A 24,602-nucleotide genomic window follows, 5' to 3' on the forward strand; every position below is an offset into this window, starting at 1 on the left:
GTTGAATACACTAATATATTTTCCTACTATAATGTACTTTCACTTTTTATTACTATAGTAAAATACATGACTACATTAATATACTTCACTATAAGGTGAATATATTTAACTGCTATAATAGACTATACTACTAGGAATACTTTGTGCTGTACTACTACAGTATAATATACTTTACTGCTGTACTGTTTGTGACCAGATGGGGGCGCCGGGGGGCCTCAGTGGAGAACATGCACCACATGCTCGTGTTTTCTTCACCCAGACGTAATGTTCGCATCTATCGGATGTTTATTCCACTTCCCGGGTATCCGCGGAATGTTGTGTTCTTCAACGGACTGAAATGGTCGCTTATACTTAATACATATTTAATAATTATCATTGTGTTATTAAGAATAACGGCTGGAGAATTTCTTCCTCTCCGTCAATTAAATCTCTCCACGCGCTTCATCAGAGTCTCCGGGAGCGCGCTTCATCAGAGTCTCGTGGAGCGCGCTTCATCAGTCTCTGGTAGCGCGCTTCATCAAGGTCTCCAAGCCTGATCAGAGTCTCGCGGAGCACCACCGAGGAACGCGCTTCATCAGAGTCTCGTGGAGAACGCTTCTTCAGAGTGTCAGTTGAGTGCGCTTCATCAGACTCTCCGTGGAGCGCTTCATCAGATTCTCCGTGGAGCGCGCTTTATCAGAGTCTCCGTGGTGGAGCGCGCTTCATCAGAGTGTCCGTGGAGCGCGCCTCATCGGAGTCTCCGCGGAGAGATAAGAGGACAGGAGGTCAGTAACGCGTAGTGCGCCTCCACTCTATTCTGCTTTTCTACCCAGTTTGGACAGTAACGGCTCCGGTAACTCACAGGTCCGCTTCTTCTCGATGAAAGGTGTGAGAAAGACAACTTGAGGGAGAAGTTGGGGATATTCTTGTAATCAAGGTAAGTCGGATTGATTGTAATGAAACCAGTTATCAGTGCGTGTCAATAATACAAATCATGATTAGCGCGCCAGCCAGGACCGTTACAAATATAATCCTCTGTTTTATATTCACTGTGAATCTTCAACTCCTAATTCCAATTAACATATTCCCGCAGATTGAGAGCGGTGCTTTTGCGATCTATCCGTACAATAATAATCAGTGGGATCTGAAGGGGTGTGTGTGTGTGTGTGTGTGTGTGTGTGTGTGTGTGTGTGTGTGTGTGTGTGTGTGTGTGTGTGTGTGTGTGTGTGTGTGTGTGTGTGTGTGTGTGTGTGTGTGTGTGTGTGTGTGTGTGTGTGTGTGTGTGTGTGTGTGTGTGTGTGTGTGTGTGCGCGCGCGCGCGCTGCAATCAGCGCTGGTCTACAATGTCCACTTAAATCATGACCTCACGCATGCATGGGCGTATTGGGCGGGCTATGTACTCACTGAACTTAATACATTCACCTAATTATCCTTAATTTACAGGTTATTATACTTAACGAAATCAAAGCATACTTTACTTAAACATGTATTTGCACTTAACTTAATTACGCCTAACCTTACCTACTTCATGTAAATGTACTAAGCTAAATGATACTTAATATGCTGTTATGCATTATGAATTAACTTAATTTACAGTAAATTAACATACAAACGTGTCATTAACCACTGCAGTAGGTACGATTTGGGAATGAGGATAAGAGAGAGAGTGAGAGGGGGAGGGAGAAAGAGGGGGATTGTGAAAAAGGGGGAGAGAGAGTGGGGAAGAGAGAGAGAGAGGGGGGAGAGAGAGGGTGAGAGAGAGAGGGGAAGAGAGAGAAAGAGGGTGAGAGAGAGAAAGTGAGGGAGAGTTGGTGAGAGGGAGGGTTAGAGCAGAAGGGAACACGATTTAGGAGCTACACCCCCTTTAAGCGGCGCCTTCGCCTCTCTTCTCCCTCCCTTCGTTTCACCTCCTTTAAGAAGAGTTGCATTCACACACCTGTGATTAACAGATAGGAGGGACTCCCAATCCATCAGGGAACAGAGGCCATGATTGGTCAGGAATGTGCTTGGGGCAGTGCAGTCTTTAACCAAATGGTCTCGTACAGAGGCATTCATCAGATCAGATATCCTCACTATCATTCACTCACTCATAGATGACTTATATCTGTGGCAGTCCTGACAAATCACACTAGATAATAGCTCTTAAATATTACCGTCGCCACCGTTAACCAAGAGCCACCTTAGATCTCAGCAGCTCAGTCCAGCTCAGATACTGTGATGACGTTCTGTTTTGACTGCCGCTGTGAGGAACTTCTACAATGACCACACTGGCTGTTTCCATGACGTCACTCGTGATTGGAATTTAACAGCATTAAAAGCCTCCTGCTCCTGACGCCTGAAACACCATCACAGGCCGGTAGACGTGGGTCCATTTACTGCTATGGGTTCCATTTAAGATTTCAGCTTTCATTTGTATTTAAGATTAAATACAATCTCAAATCCCTTATACAATGCTCCATGCCAAGATAATGCCATTGTAATACTAGGAGGATGTTTGGATAATGCCATGATAATGCTAGGATAATGCCACGATAATGCCAATGTAACATAGGAGGATGTTTGGATAGTGCTACGATAATGCTCAGACAATGCTCGGATAATGCCAGGATAATGCTCAGACAATGCCAGGATAATGTTCAGACAATGCCAGGATAATGTTCAGACAATGCCAGGATAATTCTCAGACAATGCCAGGATAATGCTCAGACAATGCCAGGATAATGCTCAGACCACGCCAGGCTAAAGCCAGGGCCGTGTGGAGGTAGCGGTGTGGAGCCCCAGGCGCCGACTGAGCCATGGCGGCTGAGCTTCATTAAAGCGCAGCGCCGCAGGCCGCCTTATTAGAGGGAACATCTGAGACATGGACAGGATTGTTGTTGAACATCACTGAGGACACATTCTCATGCCATCACGTGCACACAACGCCCGGGGCACGCACAGTGTGAGGTGCTTTGGTTATGACAGACTGGTATCTTAGCAACAGGCAGCATCCTTCCAGTGCTGTGTGCATGGAAACGTGGATCCTGCTCACCACTAATGTTGCTGTGTGGTCGCCCATCAGTATTCAACCGTTTCACGACTAACTAACCCATCCCATCTGACCCTTAACCTCTGACCCTGACCCTCTGACCCTTAACCTCTGACCCTAACTCTAACCCTTACCCTCACTCTCTAACCCTCAGTCTTTAACCGTACCTCACTGACTCTCCAACCCTCACTCTCTAACCCTCAGTCTTTAACCGTACCTCACTGACTCTCCAACCCTAACTCTCTAACCCTCAGTCTTTAACCGTACTTTACTGACTCTCCAACCCTAACTCTCTAACCCCTCTGACTGTCTAACCCCCCTGCCGGTGTCCAGCGCTCCAGCGATGGCCTCCCCAGAGGGCGGTGCGGGGTCCCGCCCCCAGCACTGTGTGACCCGCGTGGAGCTGTCCGTCACGGCCGCCCACCTGCTGGACCGGGACGTTGCCTCCAAGTCGGACCCCTTCTGCGTGCTCTTCAACGAGGTGGACGGCAACTGGGCCGAGGTGTGTGTGTGTGTGTGTGTGTGTGTGTGTGTGTGTGTGTGTGTGTGTGTGTGTGTGTGTGTGTGTGTGTGTGTGTGTGTGTGTGTGTGTGTGTCAGAGGAAGGCTGAGGTCTAGGTTCTGATCTAGGTCCAGGTGAAGGTTCAGGGCCAGGTCTAGGTTCAGGTCTAGGTTCAGGTCTATGTTCAGGTCTAGGTCCAGGTCTATGTTCTGGTCTAGTGAAGGTGCAGGTCTAGGTGCAGGTTCAGGTCCAGGTTCAGGTCAGGTCCAGGTCTAAGGTCAGGACCAGCCTTGTAGTCCAGGTGTTTTAATGTTATTCTGTTGTTGTTCTGGTCTGCTGAAGCTTGGCATGCTGAACAGTTTGATTATCATTTATAATATTCAAAGTGTTGCTTTCACAGTGGGCTGCAGCCGAATACATTTGTGTGTGTGTGTGTGTGTGTGTGTGTGTGTGTGTGTGTGTGTGTGTGTGTGTGTGTGTGTGTGTGTGTGTGTGTGTGTGTGTGTGTGTGTGTGTGTGTGTGTGTGTGTGTGTGTGTGGCAGTAGGTCAGCAGGGCACATGCCTTCAATGTGAATTTGCTTCTTGTTACCATGGCAACCTCGATGGAAACAAAAGGACTCTCTCTCTCTCTCTCTCTCTCTCTCTCTCTCTCTCTCTCTCTCTCTCGTTTCCCTGTCTCTCTCTCACTTTTCTCTCTCGCTCATATTCTCTCTCTCTCTCTCTCTCTCTCTCTCTCTCTCTCTCTCTCTGGCTCGTCATTTCTCTATATCTTGTCATAGGACATAACTAGGTAGCCTGACTAGTTTACAAATTAGCTAGTCAGGCTAACAAATAATAACTATAAAATTAGTCAGGCTAACTATGCTCCACTGCAGCTGCTTTGAGAGTTTACTATTTTGACAGCTGTTGCCATGGTGATCTAGTACATTTAGAGAAGTTCACATTTAGTTTAGACTCTAGTGTACTCGACTCCATACTGGGACTCTACTTCACTGTGAGCTTTACTGCGCACTGTGTCATCTACTCTGTATTGAACACAGAGCTGTGTGTAGTCGTGTTAACATTTAGTTATGTTGAAGTCTAGTTGTGTTGATGTCTAGTTGTGTTGGCGTCTAGTTGTGTTGACGTCTAATTGTGTTGACGTCTAGATGTGTTGAGGTCTAGTTGTCTTGAGGTCTAGTTCTGTGTACCTCTAGTTGTGTTGACAATGACATCTAGTTTTGACGTATAGTTGTGTTGACGTCCAGTTGTGTTGGCATCCAGCTGTGTTGACGTCGAGTTGTGTTGACATCAAGATGTGTTGACGTCCTGTTGTGTTGACGTCTTGTTGTGTTGACGTCTAGCTGTGTTGACGTCTAGTTGTGTTGACGTCCAGTTGTGTTGACGTCCAGTTGTGTTGACGTCAAGTTCTGTTGACATTTATTTGTGTTGACGTCTAGTTGTGTTGACGTCTAGTGCTGACGTCTAGTTGTGTTGACGTCTAGCTGTGTTGACATTTATTTGTGTTGACGTCTAGCTGTGTTGACGTCTAGCTGTGTTAACGTTAGCTGTGTTGATTTTTTTTGTGTTGACGTCTAGTTGTGTTGATGTCTAGTTGTGTTGACGTCTTGTTGTGTTGACGTCTAGCTGTGTTTACATTTATTTGTGTTGACGTCTAGCTATGCTGACGTCTAGCTGTGTTGATATTTATTTGTGTTGACGTCTTGTTGTGTTGCCGTCTAGCTGTGTTTACATTTATTTGTGTTGACGTCTTGCTATGCTGACGTCTAGCTGTGTTGATATTTATTTGTGTTGACGTCTTGTTGTGTTGACGTCTAGCTGTGTTTACATTTATTTGTGTTGACGTCTAGCTATGCTGACGTCTAGCTGTGTTGATATTTATTTGTGTTGACGTCTAATTGTGTTGACGTTCAGGCTGTGTAATGAAGTACTGAAATAGTAAAGTAATAGAGCAGTATGTCGTAAAGTAGAAAATAATAAAGTAGTAAAGTAGTACAGAAGTGGACTAGTGGAGGTAGGAGAGTTGGGCAGAAGTACAGTAGTAGAGTAGTACAGTAGTACAGTTATAAAGCAGTAAAGTAGTAAATTAGTAAAGTAATAAAGTAGGAGTAGTGAAGTAGTACAGAAGTACAGTCCTCCCCTCTCTCCCCAGATCAGCCGCACGGAGACGGCTGTGAACAACCTAAACCCGGTGTTCGGGGTGAAGTTCCGGGTGGACTACCACTTCGAGGAGGTGCAGAAGCTGCGCTTCGCCGTGTTCGACGAGGACAAGTGTGCGTCACAGCTCTATGAACACGACTTCCTCGGGGAGTTCATCTGCACCTTGGGAGTGGTGAGTCTCCTTTAGTACTAGTTATGTTTCCTAGTTAGGTTGTTTATGTGTAGTAACTAGTTTGTTAGTTGAGGTACTGAATTTGTTGTTAAATGTCTATGTCATGATAAGTTAGTGTTCAGTTACCTATGAACTCATCTTCTTTTCACACTATTAGATTGTGTCCAATAAGAAACTTGTCCGACCACTTCTCTTAGCCAATGGGAAACCAGCGGGCAAAGGAACTATTACGGTGAGAAGCTAAGTCTACTGAATTCACTCCCTCCCCAGCCCTCTAGTCTAACCCTAACCCTTAAACCCTCTAACCCATCCCTCTAACTCTAACCCTAACCCTATGATCCTAACCCCAACCCTCTAACCCTAACCCTCACAACCCTTTCAACCTAGCCCTCTAACCCTAACATTCAATCCCTCTAACCCTAACCCACTAACCGTCTAACCCTTTAACCCTAACGCTTTAACCTTAACCCTCTAATCCTCTCACCCTAACCCATCACCTTAATCCCTCTAACCCTAACCCTCTAACCCTTACACCAACCCCTAACCCTCTCACCCTAACCCTCTAAACTTCCCCTTGTAACCCTCTAACCCTTACCCTCTAACCCTCTAACCCTCTAACCCTTACCCTCTAACCCTCTAACTCTTACACGAACCGCTAACCCTCTCACCCTAACCCTCTAAACCTCCCCTTGTAACCCTTTAACCCTTACCCTCTAACCCTCTAACTCTTACCCTCTAACCCTAACCCCCACACTAACCCTCTAGTCTAAACCTCCCCTAGTAACACTAATGAGGTTGGTGATAATGAGTATTATAATGAGATTGATGATGATAATGAGGTTGATGATGATGATGACAATAAGGAGGAGGATGATGATAATGTTGATAATGAGGTTGATGATGATGATAATGAGGGTGATAATGATGAGGAGGATGATGATGATGATGATGATGATGCGGTTGTGGTCTGTAGATCACAGCCCAGGAGCTGTCTGACAACCGGATCATCACCCTCAGCCTGAGTGGAAGAAAATTGGACAAAAAGGTAAGAATGAAACAATGAATAATCACATTGTTCACTGTAAGATGAACACATGAATAATGACAGTGTTTACGGTAAGATGAACACATGAATAATGGCTGTGTTTACTGTAAGATGAACACGTGAATAATGACAGTGTTTACTGTAAGATGAACTCATGAATAATGAACACCTTCTCAGGACTTCTTTGGAAAGTCTGATCCTTACCTGGAGTTCCACAAACAAGGAGAAGATGGGAAGTGGATGTTGGTGCACAGAACAGAGGTACACACGCACACACACACACACACACACACACACACACACACACACACACACACACACACACACACACACACACACAAGCACCCCTCTATAGAGTCTATAACTAGAACTCTATAAAGACCCTCTTCTAGAATCAGAATCACTTTTATTACATCTTATTGTACAGTATACAAGAGTACAATTATTAGGCTTGGTTCCTCAACATTCACATAGCAGCAACAGTACAAGATAAAATAAATAAAGATAAGAAACCATATGAAAAGAAAAGTAAAAGTAAAATAAATAAATAGAATAAGTATAAAAATAAATAAGTAAGTAGCAGCATCAATAATAATAAAAAGTAATGAGGTGTAATAAAGTGTGAAGTGTAGGGTGTTCAAGTGGAAGTGATAGCAGCCACAGCTAGGCTTATTGTGCAATAGATAAATGCTGTGCAAATACAATAGATGGTTAAATTCCTGTCTGTTGTTGTGGTGTGTGTGTGGATGGTTGGGGGTCAGTGTGTTTCTCCAGCAGTCTGACTGCTTGGGGGAAAAAACTGTTTGTCATCCTCTGGGTTTTGGCCCTTAGGCTTCGGTACCGCCTCCCTGACGGCAGAAGCTCAAAGAGTTTCTGGTTGGGGTGGGGTCCCCAATGATTCGGAGGGCCTTCCTGACACACCGGGCCTTGTAGGTTTCCTGGATGGAGGGAAGCTCACATCCGCTGATCCTCTCAGCTGTCCGCACTACCCTTTGCAGCATTTTGCGGCTTTGGGCAGTGCAGTTCGCGTACCAGGCAGTGATGCATCCAGTCAATATGCTCTCCGTTGTGCCTCTGAAGAAGGCCCCCAGGATCTTGGGCCCCACGCCCTATGGAGTCTATAACTAGTACTCTATAAAGACCCTCCTCTATAGAGTATAGAACTAGAACTCTACAGTAAGGCTTTGGAGGAGCGATTTTTGGTGTATAATGTTTGATGTGATATGTATAATGTTTCATGTTGGATGCTTTATGTTTATGTGCTATGTTTAAGGTTAATGTTTGATGCTCTCTGTTTGGCGGCAGGTCATTAAGAACACCCTGGACCCCGTGTGGAAGGCCTTTACGGTTCCTCTGGTGTCGCTGTGTAACGGAGACGTCGACAGGAACATCAAGGTCTCCTCACATCTATTACTGAACGTTTCAATGTATTGTATCAAAGCTCCCGCTAAACATTGAAACATCCAGATTCACTTTGATGAATTCGATATCAAGGTTAAGCCTAAACATTTATACATCAAGTTTAATATTTTCTTTAACATTTAAACATCCAGGTACATCGCTACACATCTGTAGTCAATGCTGATCCACAGCTATTTCAATAAGGTTATCAATTCAATCACATCCTTAAAGCAACAACACATCCGTTCAAAACAACAATGCCGCCATCTTCTACCTTACTTTGTTAACAATAATCTTACGACAGACATTCCTAAACCCCACCCAGTCACCTAAACCCCTCCCACTTACCCTAAACCCCTCTCACTTACCATAAACCCCTCCCACTTGCATAAACCCCTCCCACTTACCCTAAACCCCTCACATTAACCTAAACCCCTCCCACTCACCTAACCCCCTCCCACTCACATAAACCCCTCCCACTTACCCTAAACCCATCCCTCTTCACTAAACCCCTCCCACTCACTTAAACCCCTCCAACTCACATAAACCCTCCCACTCACGTCACCAGCCAGCCAGGATGCACTGGTTTGCTCCACACACTGTATTGAATTGTATTAAATATCATGATGTGAGACCCAGTTGTCCCTAGCAACAGTTGTCCCTAGCAACAGTTGTCCCTTACAGCAGCTGTCCATAACAGCAGCTGCCCATAACAACAGGTGCTGTGCTACGACTATGACAATGATGGAGGTCATGACTTCATAGGAGAGTTTCAGACCACTGTGACCAAGATGAGCCACGCCAGCACCACAGAGGTATAAATAAATACATAAATACATATATATATATATTATGTATATATATATACAGTACCCTCCTGTCTCTCTCTCTCTCTGTATCTCTCCCTGTCTCTCTCTATATTTCTCTCTCTCTCTCTCTCTCTCTCTCTCTCTCTCTCTCTCTCTCTCTCTCTCTCTCTCTCTCTCTCTCTCTCTCTCTGTATCTCTCTCACTCCCTGTCTCTCTCTCTCTCTCTCTCTCTCTCTCTCTCTCTCTCTCTCTCTCTCTCTCTCTCTCTCTCTCTCTCCCTCCCTGTCGCTCTCTGTATCTCTTTCTCTCTCTCACTCCCTCTCTCTCTCTCTCTCTCACTCCCTGTCTCTCTCTCTCTCTCTCTCTCCCTCCCTGTCGCTCTCTGTATCTCTTTCTCTCTCTCACTCCCTCTCTCTCTCTCTCTCTCTCTCTCTCTCTCTCTCTCACTCCCTGTCTCTCTCTCTCTCACTCTCTGTCTCTCTCTCTCTCACTCCCTGTCTCTCTCTCTCTCTCTCTCTCTCTCTCTCTCTCTCTCTCTCTCTCTCTCTCTCTCTCTCTCTCTCTCTCTCTCTCCCTGTCTCTCGCTGTATCTCTCTCTTACTCCCTGTCTCTCTCTCTCTCCCTGTCTCTCTCTCTCCATGGAGGTGGAGTTTGACTGCATCAATCCGAAGAAACAGAGAAAGAAGAAGAATTACAAGAACTCTGGTGTCATCGTTCTGAGGTCGTGCAAGGTAATGATTTAGATTCAAGTTAATGATTTAGATTCAAGGGAAGGATTTAGATTCAAGGTAATAAATTAGAATCGAGGTCATGATCTAGATTCAAGGTCATGATTAGATTCAAGGTCATGATTAAGAGTCAATCGAATGATTTCAATTCAAGGTAATGATTTAGAATCAAGGTAATGATTTAGATTCAATGTCATGATTGAATCTTAGGGAATGATTTAGATTCAAGGTATTGTATTAGATTCAGGGTCATGATTTAGATTTAAGCAAATTATTTCATTTCACGGTAATGATTTCATTTTAAATTAATGATTTACATTGAAGGTGATCATTTAAATTCATGTTTACGATTTAGATTCAAGGTAATCCCATCAGGGTGTTGCAATTTTATTCCCATGTTATTTGGAGTAGAATATTGCAGGCTGGTCAGGGCCTTTCTGCCTGTTCCTTGACCACAAATCACTCAGTTAATGATGTCTCTGTTAATGTCATCTGGTATTCTAAGAGTATGTGTGTTTATGTAATCTGGTATTTTAATTGTATGTGGGTTCATGTAATCTAGTATTTTAAAAGTTTCGGTAATTATGTAGTATGGTATTTTAAGAGTATGTGTGTTTTTAATATACCCTGGCACTTCTTTAGATTATACGAGATTATACATTCCTGGATTATATTCTCGGAGGATGTCAATTGATGTTTACTGTGAGTATAGACACACGCACACACACACACACTCACACTCACACACTATATACAAACTGTATACTATATAGTTATATCTGTTTACTGACAGGTTGGGATTGACTTCACTGCGTCCAATGGGAACCCTCGAGAGCCCTCCTCCCTGCACTACATCAACCCGCTGGGCAGCAACGAGTACCTGGCCGCCATCTTGGCGGTCGGCCAGATCATCCAGGACTACGACACGTGAGTTGGGAGTTGTAGTCTTTTATTACGGTACGCAATAATTCATTGTGTATCATAATGATTTAAGATTCATAATGTATCATTATGTACCATGATCATTTATTATTCATAGTGTTCAGACTGATTTGTGATTCATAATCACCATTATTCATAAAGATGTAGGATGTATCCTTATGATTCATATTGTATCATCATGATTCATAATGATGCATAATGTATCATAATATATATCCATTCATCATTGATTATAACCATTAAAATGATTCATAATGGATCATAACCATTCATAATATATCACATAATGGATCATAATGATTAATAATGGTTTATAATGTATCATAACCATTCACAATCAATATCATACCACATTGAGTATGCAAAGGGATTCTTCTGAAGTACGTTACTGCTTAAGGGTTATCAATCCTTTTTCATCATCTATGAAAACATTTACACCATTTCTACCTTGTACTACCTTAACCAACCTTTTCTTATCCTGCACTAGGTCGTACCTGTCTAATCTGTTACCATTGTTCTATCTTAACATGCCCGCTGAACTAACTGTTGCCATGGTTTCTGTTTCTAGAGACAAAATGTTTCCTGCTTTAGGATTTGGAGCTAAACTCCCACCAGATTGGAAGGTATTTTAAAGATATGTGTGTGTGTGTGTGTGTGTGTGTGTGTGTGTGTGTGTGTGTGTGTGTGTGTGTGTGTGTGTGTGTGTGTGTGTGTGTGTGTGTGTGTGTGTGTGTGTGTGTGTGTGTGTGTGTGTGTGTGCGTGCCTGTGTGTGTACGCGAGTTTGTGTGTGTTTGTGTGTTCACAACATGCACAGTCAAGCCATCTGTGTTTCCATGGTGACGAGAGAAAGAGAGAGTAGATGAGAGAGAGCAGATAATAGAGAGTGAGATAATAGAGAGAATGGCTGAGAGAGAGTAGATGAAAAAGAGAGGAACTAGATAGAGAATGGAGAGAAAGCGAGAGAGAGGGAGAGGGAGTGAGAGATAATAGAGAGAAAGATGATAGAGAGAGAGGGATAATAGAGAGAAAGAAATATGATAGAGGGAGATAGAGAAAGAGAAATAGGATGGAGAGAGAAATATAACCGAGAGATGGTAGAGAGAGAGATAATCAAGATAGTTAGAGAGAGATCTAGAGAGACATAATAGAGATAATAGAGAGAGAGTATATAAGAGAGAGGGAGAATGGAAGGTGAGAGCGTAGACGATAGAGAGAGAGCTTGTGCACATGTTGGTGGAGCCGTGGTTATCTCTGCTGCCTCACAGAGAGGAGGTCCAGGTTTGATCCCCGGGGGGAAGGGGGGGGGGGACAGAGCCTCCATGTCCTCCTCCTGTTCTCTCCTCGATCAGGAGAGAACAGGATATAAACAACGTTGCTGCCCTGCCCACGGGCCCCTGGGGAGGAGAGGAGCGACGGCTCAGCCGTGTTAAGACACTAACGATAATGAACGTACTTCTCTGTTCCTCATCAGGTGTCACATGAGTTTGCCATCAACTTTGACCCCACGAACCCCTTCTGTTCAGGTAAGTCCTCCCTTCAGATAGTCCTACAGCACTACAGGTAGTACATTAACTACCAGTACTACAGGTATCACATCAACTACTACTACCACAGGTGGCACTGGTAGTAAAATATACTACGTACTTGAAGTGCAGGTACTACATGTACTACTTGAAGTACAGGTACTACAGGTACTTCATGTAGTACCTGTACGACATGTAGGACAGGTGCTACATGTGGTGTAGTTACAACATGTAGTACTTGTACAGCTGTTCACCTCCTTGTCAGCCGGTCTCTCCTCCCCACCGCCTGCTCTCTGCTCCTCGTCTCCCCAGGGGTGGAGGGCATCGCCCAGGCCTACTCCAGCTGCCTCCCCCACCTCCGCTTCTACGGACCCACCAACTTCTCTCCCATCATCAACCACGTGGCGCGCGGCGCTAGCCAGGCGCTACAGCAGGAGAGAGCGGCGGTAAGTCCAGGAGCTAACCATGAAGATACAAACGCTAACGTTCACACGCTAACCCTGAAGATACACACGCTAGCCTACACACGCTAACCCTGAAGATACACACGCTAGCCTACACACGCTAACCATGAAGATACAAACGCTAACGTTCACACGCTAACCCTGAAGATACACACGCTAGCCTACACACGCTAACCCTGAAGATACACACGCTAGCGTACACACGCTAACCCTGAAGATACACACGCTAGCCTACACACGCTAACCCTGCAGATACACACGCTAGCCTACACACGCTAACCCTGAAGATACACACGCTAGCGTACACACGCTAACCCTAAAGATACACACGCTAGCCTACACACGCTAACCCTGAAGATACACACGCTAGCCTACACACGCTAACCCTGAAGATACACACGCTAGCCTACACACGCTAACCCTGAAGATACACACACTAACCCTGAAGATACACACGCTAACCGCTAACCCTGAAGATACACGCTAACATACACACGCTAACCCTGAACGTCCACACGCTAAGCCTGAACGTCCACACGTTAACCGCTAACCCTGAACGTCCACACGCTAACCCTGAAGATACACGCTAACACACACACGCTAAGCCTAAACGTCCACACGCTAACCCTGAAGATACACGCTAACCCTGAACAAACACACGTTAAGCCTGGACACCAATGCGCTCCCCACACGGTTCTTAATGAGGGCAGAGAGAAGCGTCCTGCTGTGTCTGGAGCCGTCCAAAATGAATATTACATCATATTCCACTTGTTTACAGCGCTTTAATAGACGTCATGTTCTGTCCCGGTCGTTATGACCGAAACAAAAGGAGACCCACAAACAATGCACCACGAGGCTGAACTCAACACTGGTTTGTCTGGATGTGTCAATCAACGTGTGGTTGTCAAGGCTGTTGCTAGCGCGAGACTGTGTGTGACAGAATCAGAAAGCTCGCGGCGAGCTGTCACGCCCAACAGAGTCTTTCCAGAGACATCCAGGAGCCTCACTGTGTCTTTGGGAACTGCCAGAAAAGATAATTCTGTTTTCTGCAGAACGTTCTGAGAACGTTGACAGTCCCCCACGGTGGAGGGGGTTAAGAGCATCCATGCACTGTAGGGTCCCTGTTGGGGGTCTGAAGGTGTGGTCACCCGAGCTATACAGCCTTTCCATCAGCTTTACGCTATATATGCTGTATCGCTACACAGCCTTTCCATTAACTTTACTCTACATATGTTGTAGCGATATACAGCCTTGTCCTTAGCTTTACGCTTCATATGTTGTAGCACTATACATTGCTTTACGGCTGAGAGAAACACTGGTGTGATTATCATTACAATCTTGTTATTAAAAACAATGTCAATATCAAAACTAGATTTATCTCCCGTCCTCCTCTCCCTCCCCCTCTCTCTATCTCTCTCTCTCTCTCTCTCTCTCTCTCTCTCTCTCTCTCTCTCTCTCTCTCTCTCTCTCTCTCTCATCATCTCTACTCCCTCCCCCTCCCTCCCTCCCTCCCTCCCCCCTCCACAGCAGTACTTCACCCTCCTGATCATCACTGACGGGGTGATCAGTGACATGGACGAGACGCGCCACGCCATCGTGGCGGCGGCCAAGCTGCCCATGTCCGTCATCATCATCGGCGTCGGCAACGCAGACTTCGCCGCCATGGAGTTCCTGGACGGCGACGCCAGCGTCCTGCGCTCGCACACCGGGGAGGAAGCCGCCCGCGACATCGTGCAGTTCGTCCCCTTCAGGGACTTCAGGAACGTACGTGTTAACTAGGGGCTGGGTGGATCAGGGTTAGGGTGAGGGTTAATCACGAATCGAATCGAATCGTGATTAATCGATTCAGAGCCTTAAGAATCTAAATCGAATCGATTTAGGAAATTGGCCACGATACCCAGCCCTAGTGTTAACTAACCCTGACTAGTTCCCCAGCAAGCCATACAACCCCAGCAAGCCGACTTACCATAACTAACCCTTCAGGAACGTACGTGTTATCTCTAACCCAAACTCAGCATAATCATTGGCACACTTAAAAAAAATATATATATTTTTTCTTTATTATTAACAAAATTCACAGCACAATGTGGCAGCATAATCATTACTACCGATTTATTTTTGCACTTTATTCTGTTGTGGGCATTTCCTCCCATTGCAAATATGTTTAAATTAGTTACAGGAAGCAGTGTTCTGAAATGGGATCAGTTAATAGTTTTTAAACCTATTTTGTGAGTAATAGAGAAGAAAATATTGAAAATATGGTTGCAAGTGGCCTGTATGCATCGCCTTCACAAGGTTTTGCAAAGCTGCACATGTCTTAAAGACATTGATGTGGATGGTTCCAACATTCTAATTTATTCTTGTTTTTTACATTTCTCACAGTGCAAATATGTTTTTGAATGAGTTTCTGAAAATGGTGTAACATATGTAATTATAATTTGTAAGCCCATGTTGCAAATATAACAACCAAAAAAACATTTAAAATGTTGATGCATGATTGTGGACTATACGGAAATAGTACCATTCCAGGTCTTCTGGAAATGTTTTTGGTCGCTGTGTCATAATTCAGCTACATTTTTAATACATTGTTGCTTAAGGCACACTCATTAATTTTGAAAAGGTTACTGACCCCTGCCCTAACTAGTTCCCCAACTAACCCAGACTAGTTTCCCAGCGAGCCGAACTACCCCCTTACTCCCCCTAACTAGTTCCCAAGCAAGCCTAACTACCCCCCTAACTCTCCCTAACTAACCCTGACTAGCTCCCTCACAAGCCAAAGCTATTCACCCAACTAACCCTTACTCATCATTATAAAAGTATTCATAACATATATAATAATAACAATAATACAAAAAAGTACTGTATATAATAGTATTTACTATTTATATAATGTTTATAATAATTATTATAAATAATGAAATATACTCTCTCTCTCTCTCTCTCTCTCTCTCTCTCTCTCTCTCTCTCTCTCTCTCTAGGCTCCTAAGGAGACTCTGGCTAAATCCGTTTTGGCTGAGCTTCCTCAACAAGTCACTCAGTACTTCAAACAGAGGAACCTGTCGCCTAGCAACCAAGCGGCTGAGTAGCCCAGCTAACCACAGCCTTCTCCAGGGTACAAACACAGACAGCCACACGGACGCACAAACACACACACACACACACACACACACACACACACACACACACACACACACACACACACACACACACACACACACACACACACACACACACACACACACACACACACACACACACAGTAGTGTAGCCCTCTGAGGTCAGGATGTGATTGTGGCTTCACGCATGTTCTTGGTATCCTGTAATATTCTGCTCTGTTGTCAAAGTATCGCTGTAGTATTTACATTTATATCAGTGGTTGAATAAGGATCAACCATGCACAGTTGAGCCCTAACCTAGTTAACCTAATGCTAACCTAGTCTTAACGCTAACCTAGTCATCACCTAGGTTAACCAAGTCTTAATGCTAACCTAGAGTAACCTAGCCCTAACCTAGGTTAACCTAGTCCTAACCTAGTTTAACCTAGTCTTAACGCTAACCCATTTTAACCTAGCCCTAACCTAGGTTGACCTAGTCCTAACCTAGGTTAACCTAGCCCTAACCCTGACCTAGGTTAATCTAGCTAACCCTAACCTAGGTTAGGCTAGCCCTAGGCTAGGTTCCACCTTGCTAGGCTAGGCTAGGCTAGGTTTAACCCAGCCTAGCCTAGGTTAAAGGCTAAATTCCTCTATAGTGAACTTAACCTAGGTTTTACCTAGCCTAGGTTAAAGGCTATTTTATCGTCACCCAATCCTATATTGTGTCATCTATAGTGATTGTTAAGAGCCTTATAGTGAACTTTAAGAGCTTTATAGTGGACCTGGATCCTCTATAGAGAACTTTTAGAGCCTTATAGAGAACTTTAAGAGCCTTATAGTGGACCTGGGTCCTCTAGAGTGAACTTTAAGAGCCCCGGAATTAGCCGAAACGAACAGCTGCGGTGGTATGACTTGGTGGTCAAGGTGTAGTCTTAACCTTGGCCTATATTAACTTAAAGTCTTAACCTTACCCACATTAAAGAAAGCCACGTTTAGGTGTGGTTTAACTCCTTCAATACCCATCTCTGTTCAAATAACGAAACTCCCTGCAGAGCTTTAAGAGGCTTGTATGGCGCTCTACCTCTTTGCCTCTTCTGGTGTCCAGGATCTACGGATATGGTCATGTGACACGCCCCTAGAAGCTTCTAAACACATAGAATGAACTCTCCAAACAGTCTCTTCGAAGATGGATGAACCTCTGAAAACAGAGTATCTGTGGTAGCAGCTGTGACGGAGACAGCAGCACTCACTAGAGCATCGACAGACGAGGATGTCTGTTGAGGTATGCTGGGATCACAAACTAACACGCCGAGGTAAACAACCCCATGAGACCATCAGTCTCCAGAACCCCTATCAGGTTCACCTGCCGTCTCTGTGACCAGAACCTGATTATAGTAACAGTGTTGGGTCATAAACAGTTGATTTGGTAAACCATGAGTTCCCATCCCTACTCTGAACTCTGAACACTCTAATTGTTATTGTAAACAACTTTTTATTCCATCATGACTACTGATGTGGGCATAAAGTGTGGTGAAATCCTTATGCCAGCAAGGGATTCTGAACTTAAACATTGAAAATGTTTGTGAAGCTACGTCACACAGCGTTGCATTCTGGGAGGGGTGCTCCATCTTGTGAGGCCGAAATGACTGAAAAAGAAATGACTGTTTTATAATTTGGCCATTACTGATATTTTAGTTGGTACTAGTTAATAGTTAATACTTAAGTCTTTCACAGTATTTACTTAGCATCAGTTAATAGGTAATACTTAAGTCTTTAGCGGTCTTTAGTTAGCATCAGTTAATAGATAATACTTAAGTCTTTAGCGGTCTTTAGTTAGCATCAGTTAATAGATAATACTTCAGTCTTTCTTATGCATGTTGCCAACCTGGTTGCACTGTTTACAAAACACTGCTGATGACCACAGATGCATGATTTTATACAATGATAAATTATATACATATTATTTTACATAATATATAATATATATTATTTTATATAATATATACTATTATTATTATTATAACTTTGTAACATTGTAACTCTGCTTAGTTTACGACTATCCAAGGCAAATTGTTGTGGAAAAACTATTTTCTAAAGTGGATTCTGAAGTTTTGAAATGCATTTATTGTGCGTAGGCTATCAATGTAAACTCCACAAAGGCCCCGTTTTGGACGTTTCTAACGTGACTTGATGCTGTGGAAACGTGTATACTCTGTCGTACCGATATGTGCATGGACATGGATGTTCGTACCTATTGTGTTATCGAGGATTTTTATAGAAAATGTTGTCTATGTCAACACTCAGGTCAATAAACCGTTTCAAGGAATTGTGTTGAAATGAAGTCCCTCTTTGATGTAACCCTACCCACTAACTAAACCCACCTGAAGTACACCTTCCCCCTAACTAACCCCCCAGATCTAAACCTATCCCCTAACTTACCCACCTGATGTTAACCTACCCCCTAACTTACCCACCTGATCTTACCCTACCCCCTAACTAACCTGGTCAAATCTGACCCCTAGTTAACCCACCTACCCCAGGCAATGACCCACCTGATGTGACCTAGTCTCACTAACCCACTTCACTCTACCCCCTTACCCACTGAGTCACCGGTCCTAGCCTAACTAATCCGCCTGGTGTGACGTAGCCTTACCATCCAACCTGATGTGGCCTAGCTTAACTAACCCACCTCACTCTACCCAATAACCCACCTGATATGATGTAGCCTAACTAACCCACCTGATGTGACGTAGCCTAACTAGCCCACCTGTTGTGACGTAGCCTAACTAGCCCACCTGTTGTGACGTAGCCTAACTAACCCACCTTCCTAGGCCGTAGAGCCGTATACCTTGGGTAGTTCAGAGACTCGCTCTGGTCCTGCGGCTGTTGTAGGACTTCCAGTTCAGCGTCGCGGATCTCTGCGGCGCTACCTCCGGTGGACACAAGGGGGCAGCAGAACGCGGATCTCTGCGGCGCTACCTCCGGTGGACACAAGGGGGCAGCAGAACGCGGATCTCTGCAGCGCTACCTCCGGTGGACACAATGGGGCAGCAGAACACTTCAGACTCCAGAGTATAACAATTTACAACCGTTGTACATACGCAGAGTGCGGTCTTCTTCCATTCCTGGGGTTGCCGGTTCGAGCCCCCACCAGGTACAATTTAAACAGACAGCTGTTTTCGCAACACGAGAATGTACTGTCTCTATAGAGAATAATTATTACGTGATAATATTATTAAAAGGTACCTCCACATCGGTAAAGAAGGTTATGCATTATATAATTGAGTAAACAACACGCAGAAGGTAAGAGTCTTTATTCACCTACATCACTTCACGTCTCAAACAAAAGAAAACATAAAAACATATCACGATTCGGCCAATAGAAACGTCTCCAGCTCTGCCTTCGCTCTTTTATTGGTTCACAACACGTGTCAATCATGTGTCAACAATCTAAGCAGTCTCTTCATTGCTCCACAGCTGTCAATCACTGTTCCCTCAGCCAAAGGTACGCTGCAGTGCCGGGGACTGGGGGAGGGATGGGAGGGGCATGATGTCATCGTCTAGGCTCGGGATTGGCTCAGCTTAAACTGTGAGATTTGGAGGGGAGGGGCCATGTCAGCAAAACAGGTAGTAGTCGTTGTTTTACATCAAAGTATAGGCGTAATAATGTTGGACATCAACTCAAGAGGAATCAGTAATGGCTTCATAAGATTTAGTATAAATATTCCCCATTGCAGAATTTCCACCATGGACTAAGAGACAGTGTCATCCACAGCTGAGAACAACACAACTCCAACTAACCCCAACACGATTGACCCCTTACACAACTAACCAAAACACAACTCACCCCAAACCAACTCACCCCAAACCAACTCACCCCAAAACAACTAACCTCTTACGCAATTAACCCAAGCAAAACTAAACCCAATACAACTCACCCCAAACATACTAACCCAAACACAACTGGCCCCAAACAAACTAACCCCAACACAACTAGCCCCTTACACAACTAACCAAAACAGGACTAACAAACACAACTTACCCAAACACAACTAACCTTAACATAACTTACCAAACCCATCGAGCCCTAACAACAAACCTAACTAACCAAAACACAACTAGCCCTAATACCTAACATAACTAGCCGCACACAACTAACCTCTAACACAACTAACCATAACATAACTAACCCTAAACCAAATAACCCCTTACACAACTAACCCTAAACCACCTCCTAACCCCTTAAACAATTAACTATAGCACAACTAACCCTAAACCAACTAACCGTAACACAACTGATGCAGCGTGCGTTCCAAATCATGCAGAAAACAATTCATATTTCAGATAATTCTTTTTAATTTATATTCTATACCATTTAATATATCTATCATAATATATAATTTAAATATAATCTATAATCAACATCCTTATCACAGAGCAAGAACACAGAGGGGTGTGTGTATCTGTATGACTGAGCGTGTGTGTGTGTGAGTGTTTGTGTGTGTGTTTATGTGCCTGTGTGTGTGTGCCTGTGTTTGCTTGTGTGTTTGTGTGCGTGCGTGTGCGCCCCTGCGTGTGCTTGTGTGCGTCTCTGCGTGTGTGTGTCTAGCGCTGCCCCCGGCGGCTGCGGTCCGCCCCCAGCAGGACGTCCACGCTACCTTCGCTGTCGGAGCTGCTCTCCGAGTCGCTGCTCCCGGAGTAGACCCCCAGCCCGGGCAGGACCCCCAGCCCGGGCAGGACCCCCACACACACCGCCGCCGACGGGAGCAACAGCCGCTGTGGCCCCGGAGCCCGCACTGCTCCTCCTCCCACTGCAAGAGACGCACACTCATTACCTCCTCCTGCTCCTTCCTCTCCTCCTCCCCCCCCCCAAACCACAGGGTGTTGGTGAGGCTAGCAGGCATCCCACTGAGGTTAACAGGTTTTAACATCCCATAATATTCACTGACCAGGGTCCTGTCCTGAGGCTCCGGTCTCCACGGCAATCTTGGGTTTCTTGCCGCTGTCTGACGACTGGGACGAGCTGGAAGTATCACACGAGAACTTAACTCAGTTCTGCACACGCTCAGTACCTTAATGATGTCGCTCCATTCTGATTGCCTATTTACCTGCGTCTTTTGACAGCACCGGCCAATAGATGTGCCTGAGATAGGTGGCTTGTCTTTTGCTCCGCCCCTAACGGTTTAGGTCCAGCCTTCTTCTCTGGTTCGACAGTCACTCGCTTGACAAGCGCACTGTTCAACCATTAAGGATCACAAACTACCTGTAGCCCTTAACTCAACCATTAAGGAACAGACTACCTGTAGCCCCTAACTCAACCATTAAGGAACAGACTACCAGTACCCCTTAACTCAACCATTAAGGAACACAGACTATCCTTAAGGTAAGTCTATAATATAGGTTTGTTTTAGTGAGCTGTGTATGTAATATAGGGTTAGCTGTATGTAATATAGGGTAAGCTGTGTATGTAACATAGGGTTAGCCGTGTATAATATAGGGTTTAGCTGTATGTAATATAGGGTTAGCTGTGTATGTAACATAGGGTTAGCCGTGTATAATATAGGGTTTAGCTGTATGTAATATAGGGTTAGCTGTATGCAATATAGGGTTAGCTGTGTATGTAACATAGGGTTAGCCGTGTATAATATAGGGTTTAGCTGTATGTAATATAGGGTTAGCTGTGTATGTAACATAGGGTTAGCCGTGTATAATATAGGGTTTAGCTGCATGTAATATAGGGTTAGCTGTGTATGTAATATAGGGCTAGCTGTGTATGTAATATAGGGTTAGCCATGTATACTATAGGGTTAGCTGTGTATAATATATGGTTAGCTACATGCAATAAAGGGTTAGCTGTGTATCTAATATAGGGTTATCTGTGTATGTAATATAGGGTTAGCTGTGTATGTAATAGTGTTAGCTGTGTCCATAGGGTTAGCTGTATGTAATATAGGGTTTGCTGTATATAACATAGGGTTAGCTGTGTCTATAATATAGTGTTAGCTGTGTCTATAGGGCTAAAAGTGTGTAACATAGGGTTAGCTGTATATAACATAGGGTTAGCTTTGTCTATAACATAGAGTTATCTTGTTGATAGGAAGGATATTCTGTACTCCAGCATCTCCTTCTTCTCCTCGTCTCTCCGCTGTTTCTCCACCAGACTCTGTTGCCGGGAGCACTCGTCCAGGAAGTGACTCTCATCCTCGTCCAATCCCTTCACCATGTTCTCTGTAACCATGGAAACACCACAGTTGAGCCTTTTATCTAACATGTGGTGCTCTATCTTATCTACACGTTATGCTAATGTTATGCTTCATGGTGGGTAATTGGGGGGTTAGTGGCTATGAGGGTTAAATGGTTATGGGGGGGGTTGTTTTCTTGTTGGTTAGGGGTAATGGAGGGGATAGTGGTTATGGGGGGGTTTGTGTTCTGGGGAGTTAATAGTTATGGGGGGGGGTTAGTGGTTATTCATTATGGGGGGGAGTGGTAGTTATTGAGGATAAGTGGCTGGGTTCAGAGGTCGTACTGAATTTGAACTGCTCCTCAAACTCCTCCTGCTTCTTGTCCTTCTGCTCCTGGAGACGCTCGAACAGACAGCGGTGGTCATAGTCCTCCTCTGGGGCCTCTACACACACACACACACACACACACACACACACACACACACACACACACACACACACACACACACACACACACACACACACACACACACACACACACACACACACACACAATATATCATTGATGATATGCAATATGAACTGAGAGGTACCTCCACATCGGTACCTGCACAATGAGGCACAGCTTTGTGCGTGTGTGTGCGTGTGTCTGTGTGTGTGCGTGTGTCTTTGTGCGTGCTTGTGTTTGTGTGTGTCTACATGCGTGTGTCTTTGTGCGTGCTTGTGTGTGTGTGTGTGTGTGTGTGTGTGTGTACATGCATGTGTGTACCTTCAGGGTCGTCCGGCTTGCGGACCTGCTCCCACTCCTCCTGTCTCTTCTTCCTCGCCTCGTCAAGCTCCGCCTCCGACACAAACTTCCTGGTGAGGTCTGCACCTCCCGCCACCGCCGCTTCCATCCCCTCTAAACATACAAACACACACACACACACACACACACACTTAGATCCTAGGGGTACATAAAATGACAGAACTGCGTTCCTTTCTGTGCTGCGTTTACCTGCAGTGGAAGAACTGAAGACGTCACTGAGAAGGCTGGAACACAAAGCACATGAGATAAACACACATACAAACACAAACATACCTAACCCTACCCCTATAGGTCAGCTAGTAACACCCACAACATACCTAACCCTGACCCTATATGTCAGCTAGTAACACACACAACATACCTAACCCTACCCCTATAGGTCAGCTAGTAACACCCACAACATACCTAAACCTGACCCTATAGGTCAGCTAGTAACACACATGATTAACTAACCCTAACCATTAAAATACTATTTATAATCCTACTAAGCCTGACTGGGTCCAAAAGACTCCAGACTGACAGATATCTTTAGACTTCATATGAAAAGACCACTGTATTTAAAAAAGGTTCGAAAGAATCGTACCATTTAATGTGAAGATGAATTATTAATAACTCATGAGTTAAGGGTTAACTACAAATACACCATACATTTAAAACAACCGACTCACGTGTTAATATACAATATAAGAAACGAAGAATGGTTACAGGATAGATTGATTGATGAGACAATATCTATATATTATTATACTATTATTAGGTGTATTAAAAAACACGGTTAATGGTTACAGGATATATTTATATAAAACGACATCTATATATATATTATTATTCTATTATTAGGTGCATTAAACCCTCAGGCCGGTGAACAGGAGACATCAACAAGCTCAGCTCTGTGTGGTCCTGACGGCTTCTGTCCCACTGCTACTTCGCGCGCACATTCTGAGACATACTTTAACATCCACCTCATTTAAACATCCATCGTTAAACATCTATTATACACAATATAGAAACACAACGTACCACAGTTAGCTCGTCGGTGCCACTGTAAATACTGTCCCCTGGTGTCACTGTAAATACCAACCCCCGGTGTCACTGTAAATACCGTCCCCCGGTGTCATCGGAGATACGGTCCCCCGCGGTAGTCGGCTCCCGCTTCGTTGGTTCCGAAGATAAACTCCAGTGACTCTTAAGAGAGAGGGAAAGGAGAGAAAGGTCGTTGTGTCTCAGGCTCTGGGGGGTCTCAGACCAAAGCAGCAGAGAGAAAGGTCGATTTTTTTCGTTGTTTCTCAGGCTATGTTGGTCCCAGGGCAGCTACTGAATATTCATGAGGTGTCGGCTGTAAGATCCTTCTCATTGGAGAGGAATGGAGAAGGTTGGTCCTAGATCACGTGTGGGCGAAGGCATGGAAGTTATATTATAATCTTAACCATCTTTCACCTAATACCTAAACAAACAAACCCTTAAGGGAGTCCAGCAGTTGGTGTTGTTTGTTGTGTCTGGTCAATACATTTTTGTTTTTACACTGCCATGCCAAACATAATTTTTATAAATTATTGTACAGTATGAAGTGCTTGATTTTTCAAATGATCTGAAATGTTCTGCTACTTGTTTGTGTGGTTGTGTGAATTGTGTTTCCTGTTTGACAAAATAATCCCAGTTTTCTACACCGAGGGGAAGCAATAGTCAAAAACTGTAACCTGAGCATTAATTACTAAAAAGCCATTCTTGTGTCATTCATGGTAATGAAATTCTAAAAGTCCAGG

At 44.4% G+C, this 24,602-nt stretch overlaps 2 protein-coding genes across 3 annotated transcripts; one reads left to right on the forward strand and one right to left on the reverse strand.

The window, feature by feature from the left end:
• cpne2 (copine II) lies at positions 1-18,175 on the forward strand. Of its 2 annotated transcripts, none has more exons than XM_060061674.1 (17): positions 1-764; positions 844-916; positions 3,341-3,509; positions 5,662-5,841; positions 5,999-6,073; positions 6,815-6,886; positions 7,064-7,147; positions 8,192-8,281; positions 9,007-9,102; positions 9,741-9,827; positions 10,467-10,526; positions 10,618-10,751; positions 11,335-11,389; positions 12,239-12,290; positions 12,603-12,736; positions 14,282-14,518; positions 15,733-18,175. In XM_060061674.1, the coding sequence occupies exons 3-17, from the start codon at positions 3,351-3,353 to the stop codon at positions 15,838-15,840; spliced, it is 1,623 nt and encodes a 540-aa protein (XP_059917657.1). In that variant the 5' UTR covers positions 1-764; positions 844-916; positions 3,341-3,350; the 3' UTR covers positions 15,841-18,175. The 2 variants fall into 2 exon arrangements, with proteins under 2 accessions (XP_059917657.1, XP_059917658.1); XM_060061675.1 differs by having other exon boundaries at positions 866-916.
• Positions 18,176-19,146: 971 nt separating this feature from the next.
• Positions 19,147-24,138, reverse strand: psme3ip1 (proteasome activator subunit 3 interacting protein 1). The gene is made up of 9 exons (XM_060061708.1): positions 23,860-24,138; positions 23,029-23,063; positions 22,801-22,930; positions 22,376-22,474; positions 21,955-22,077; positions 20,958-21,084; positions 20,799-20,872; positions 20,508-20,660; positions 19,147-19,436 (listed from the first exon to the last, which is right to left on the reverse strand). Exons 3-9 carry the CDS (start codon positions 22,925-22,927, stop codon positions 19,432-19,434), a joined length of 708 nt encoding a protein of 235 aa, XP_059917691.1. The 5' UTR covers positions 22,928-22,930; positions 23,029-23,063; positions 23,860-24,138; the 3' UTR covers positions 19,147-19,431.
• Between the last annotated feature and the right edge of the window lie 464 nt (positions 24,139-24,602).

Source organism: Gadus macrocephalus, chromosome 9 (assembly GCF_031168955.1).
Source record: "Gadus macrocephalus chromosome 9, ASM3116895v1".
NCBI lineage: Eukaryota > Metazoa > Chordata > Actinopteri > Gadiformes > Gadidae > Gadus > Gadus macrocephalus.

Excerpts from the sequence above, each read along its gene's own strand:
- cpne2 (XM_060061674.1), top strand. The coding sequence starts at position 3,351 with ATGGCCTCCCCAGAGGGCGGTGCGGGGTCCCGCCCCCAGCACTGTGTG. Across the intron at positions 12,291-12,602 it reads CACGAACCCCTTCTGTTCAG|GGGTGGAGGGCATCGCCCAG; the intron begins GTAAGTCCTCCC and ends TCGTCTCCCCAG. Across the intron at positions 12,737-14,281 it reads TACAGCAGGAGAGAGCGGCG|CAGTACTTCACCCTCCTGAT; the intron begins GTAAGTCCAGGA and ends CCCCCTCCACAG.
- psme3ip1 (XM_060061708.1), bottom strand. The coding sequence starts at position 22,927 with ATGGAAGCGGCGGTGGCGGGAGGTGCAGACCTCACCAGGAAGTTTGTG. Across the intron at positions 21,085-21,954 it reads GGAGATGCTGGAGTACAGAA|GTGCGCTTGTCAAGCGAGTG; the intron begins TATCCTTCCTAT and ends AATGGTTGAACA. Across the intron at positions 20,661-20,798 it reads AGCCTCAGGACAGGACCCTG|TGGGAGGAGGAGCAGTGCGG; the intron begins GTCAGTGAATAT and ends CGTCTCTTGCAG.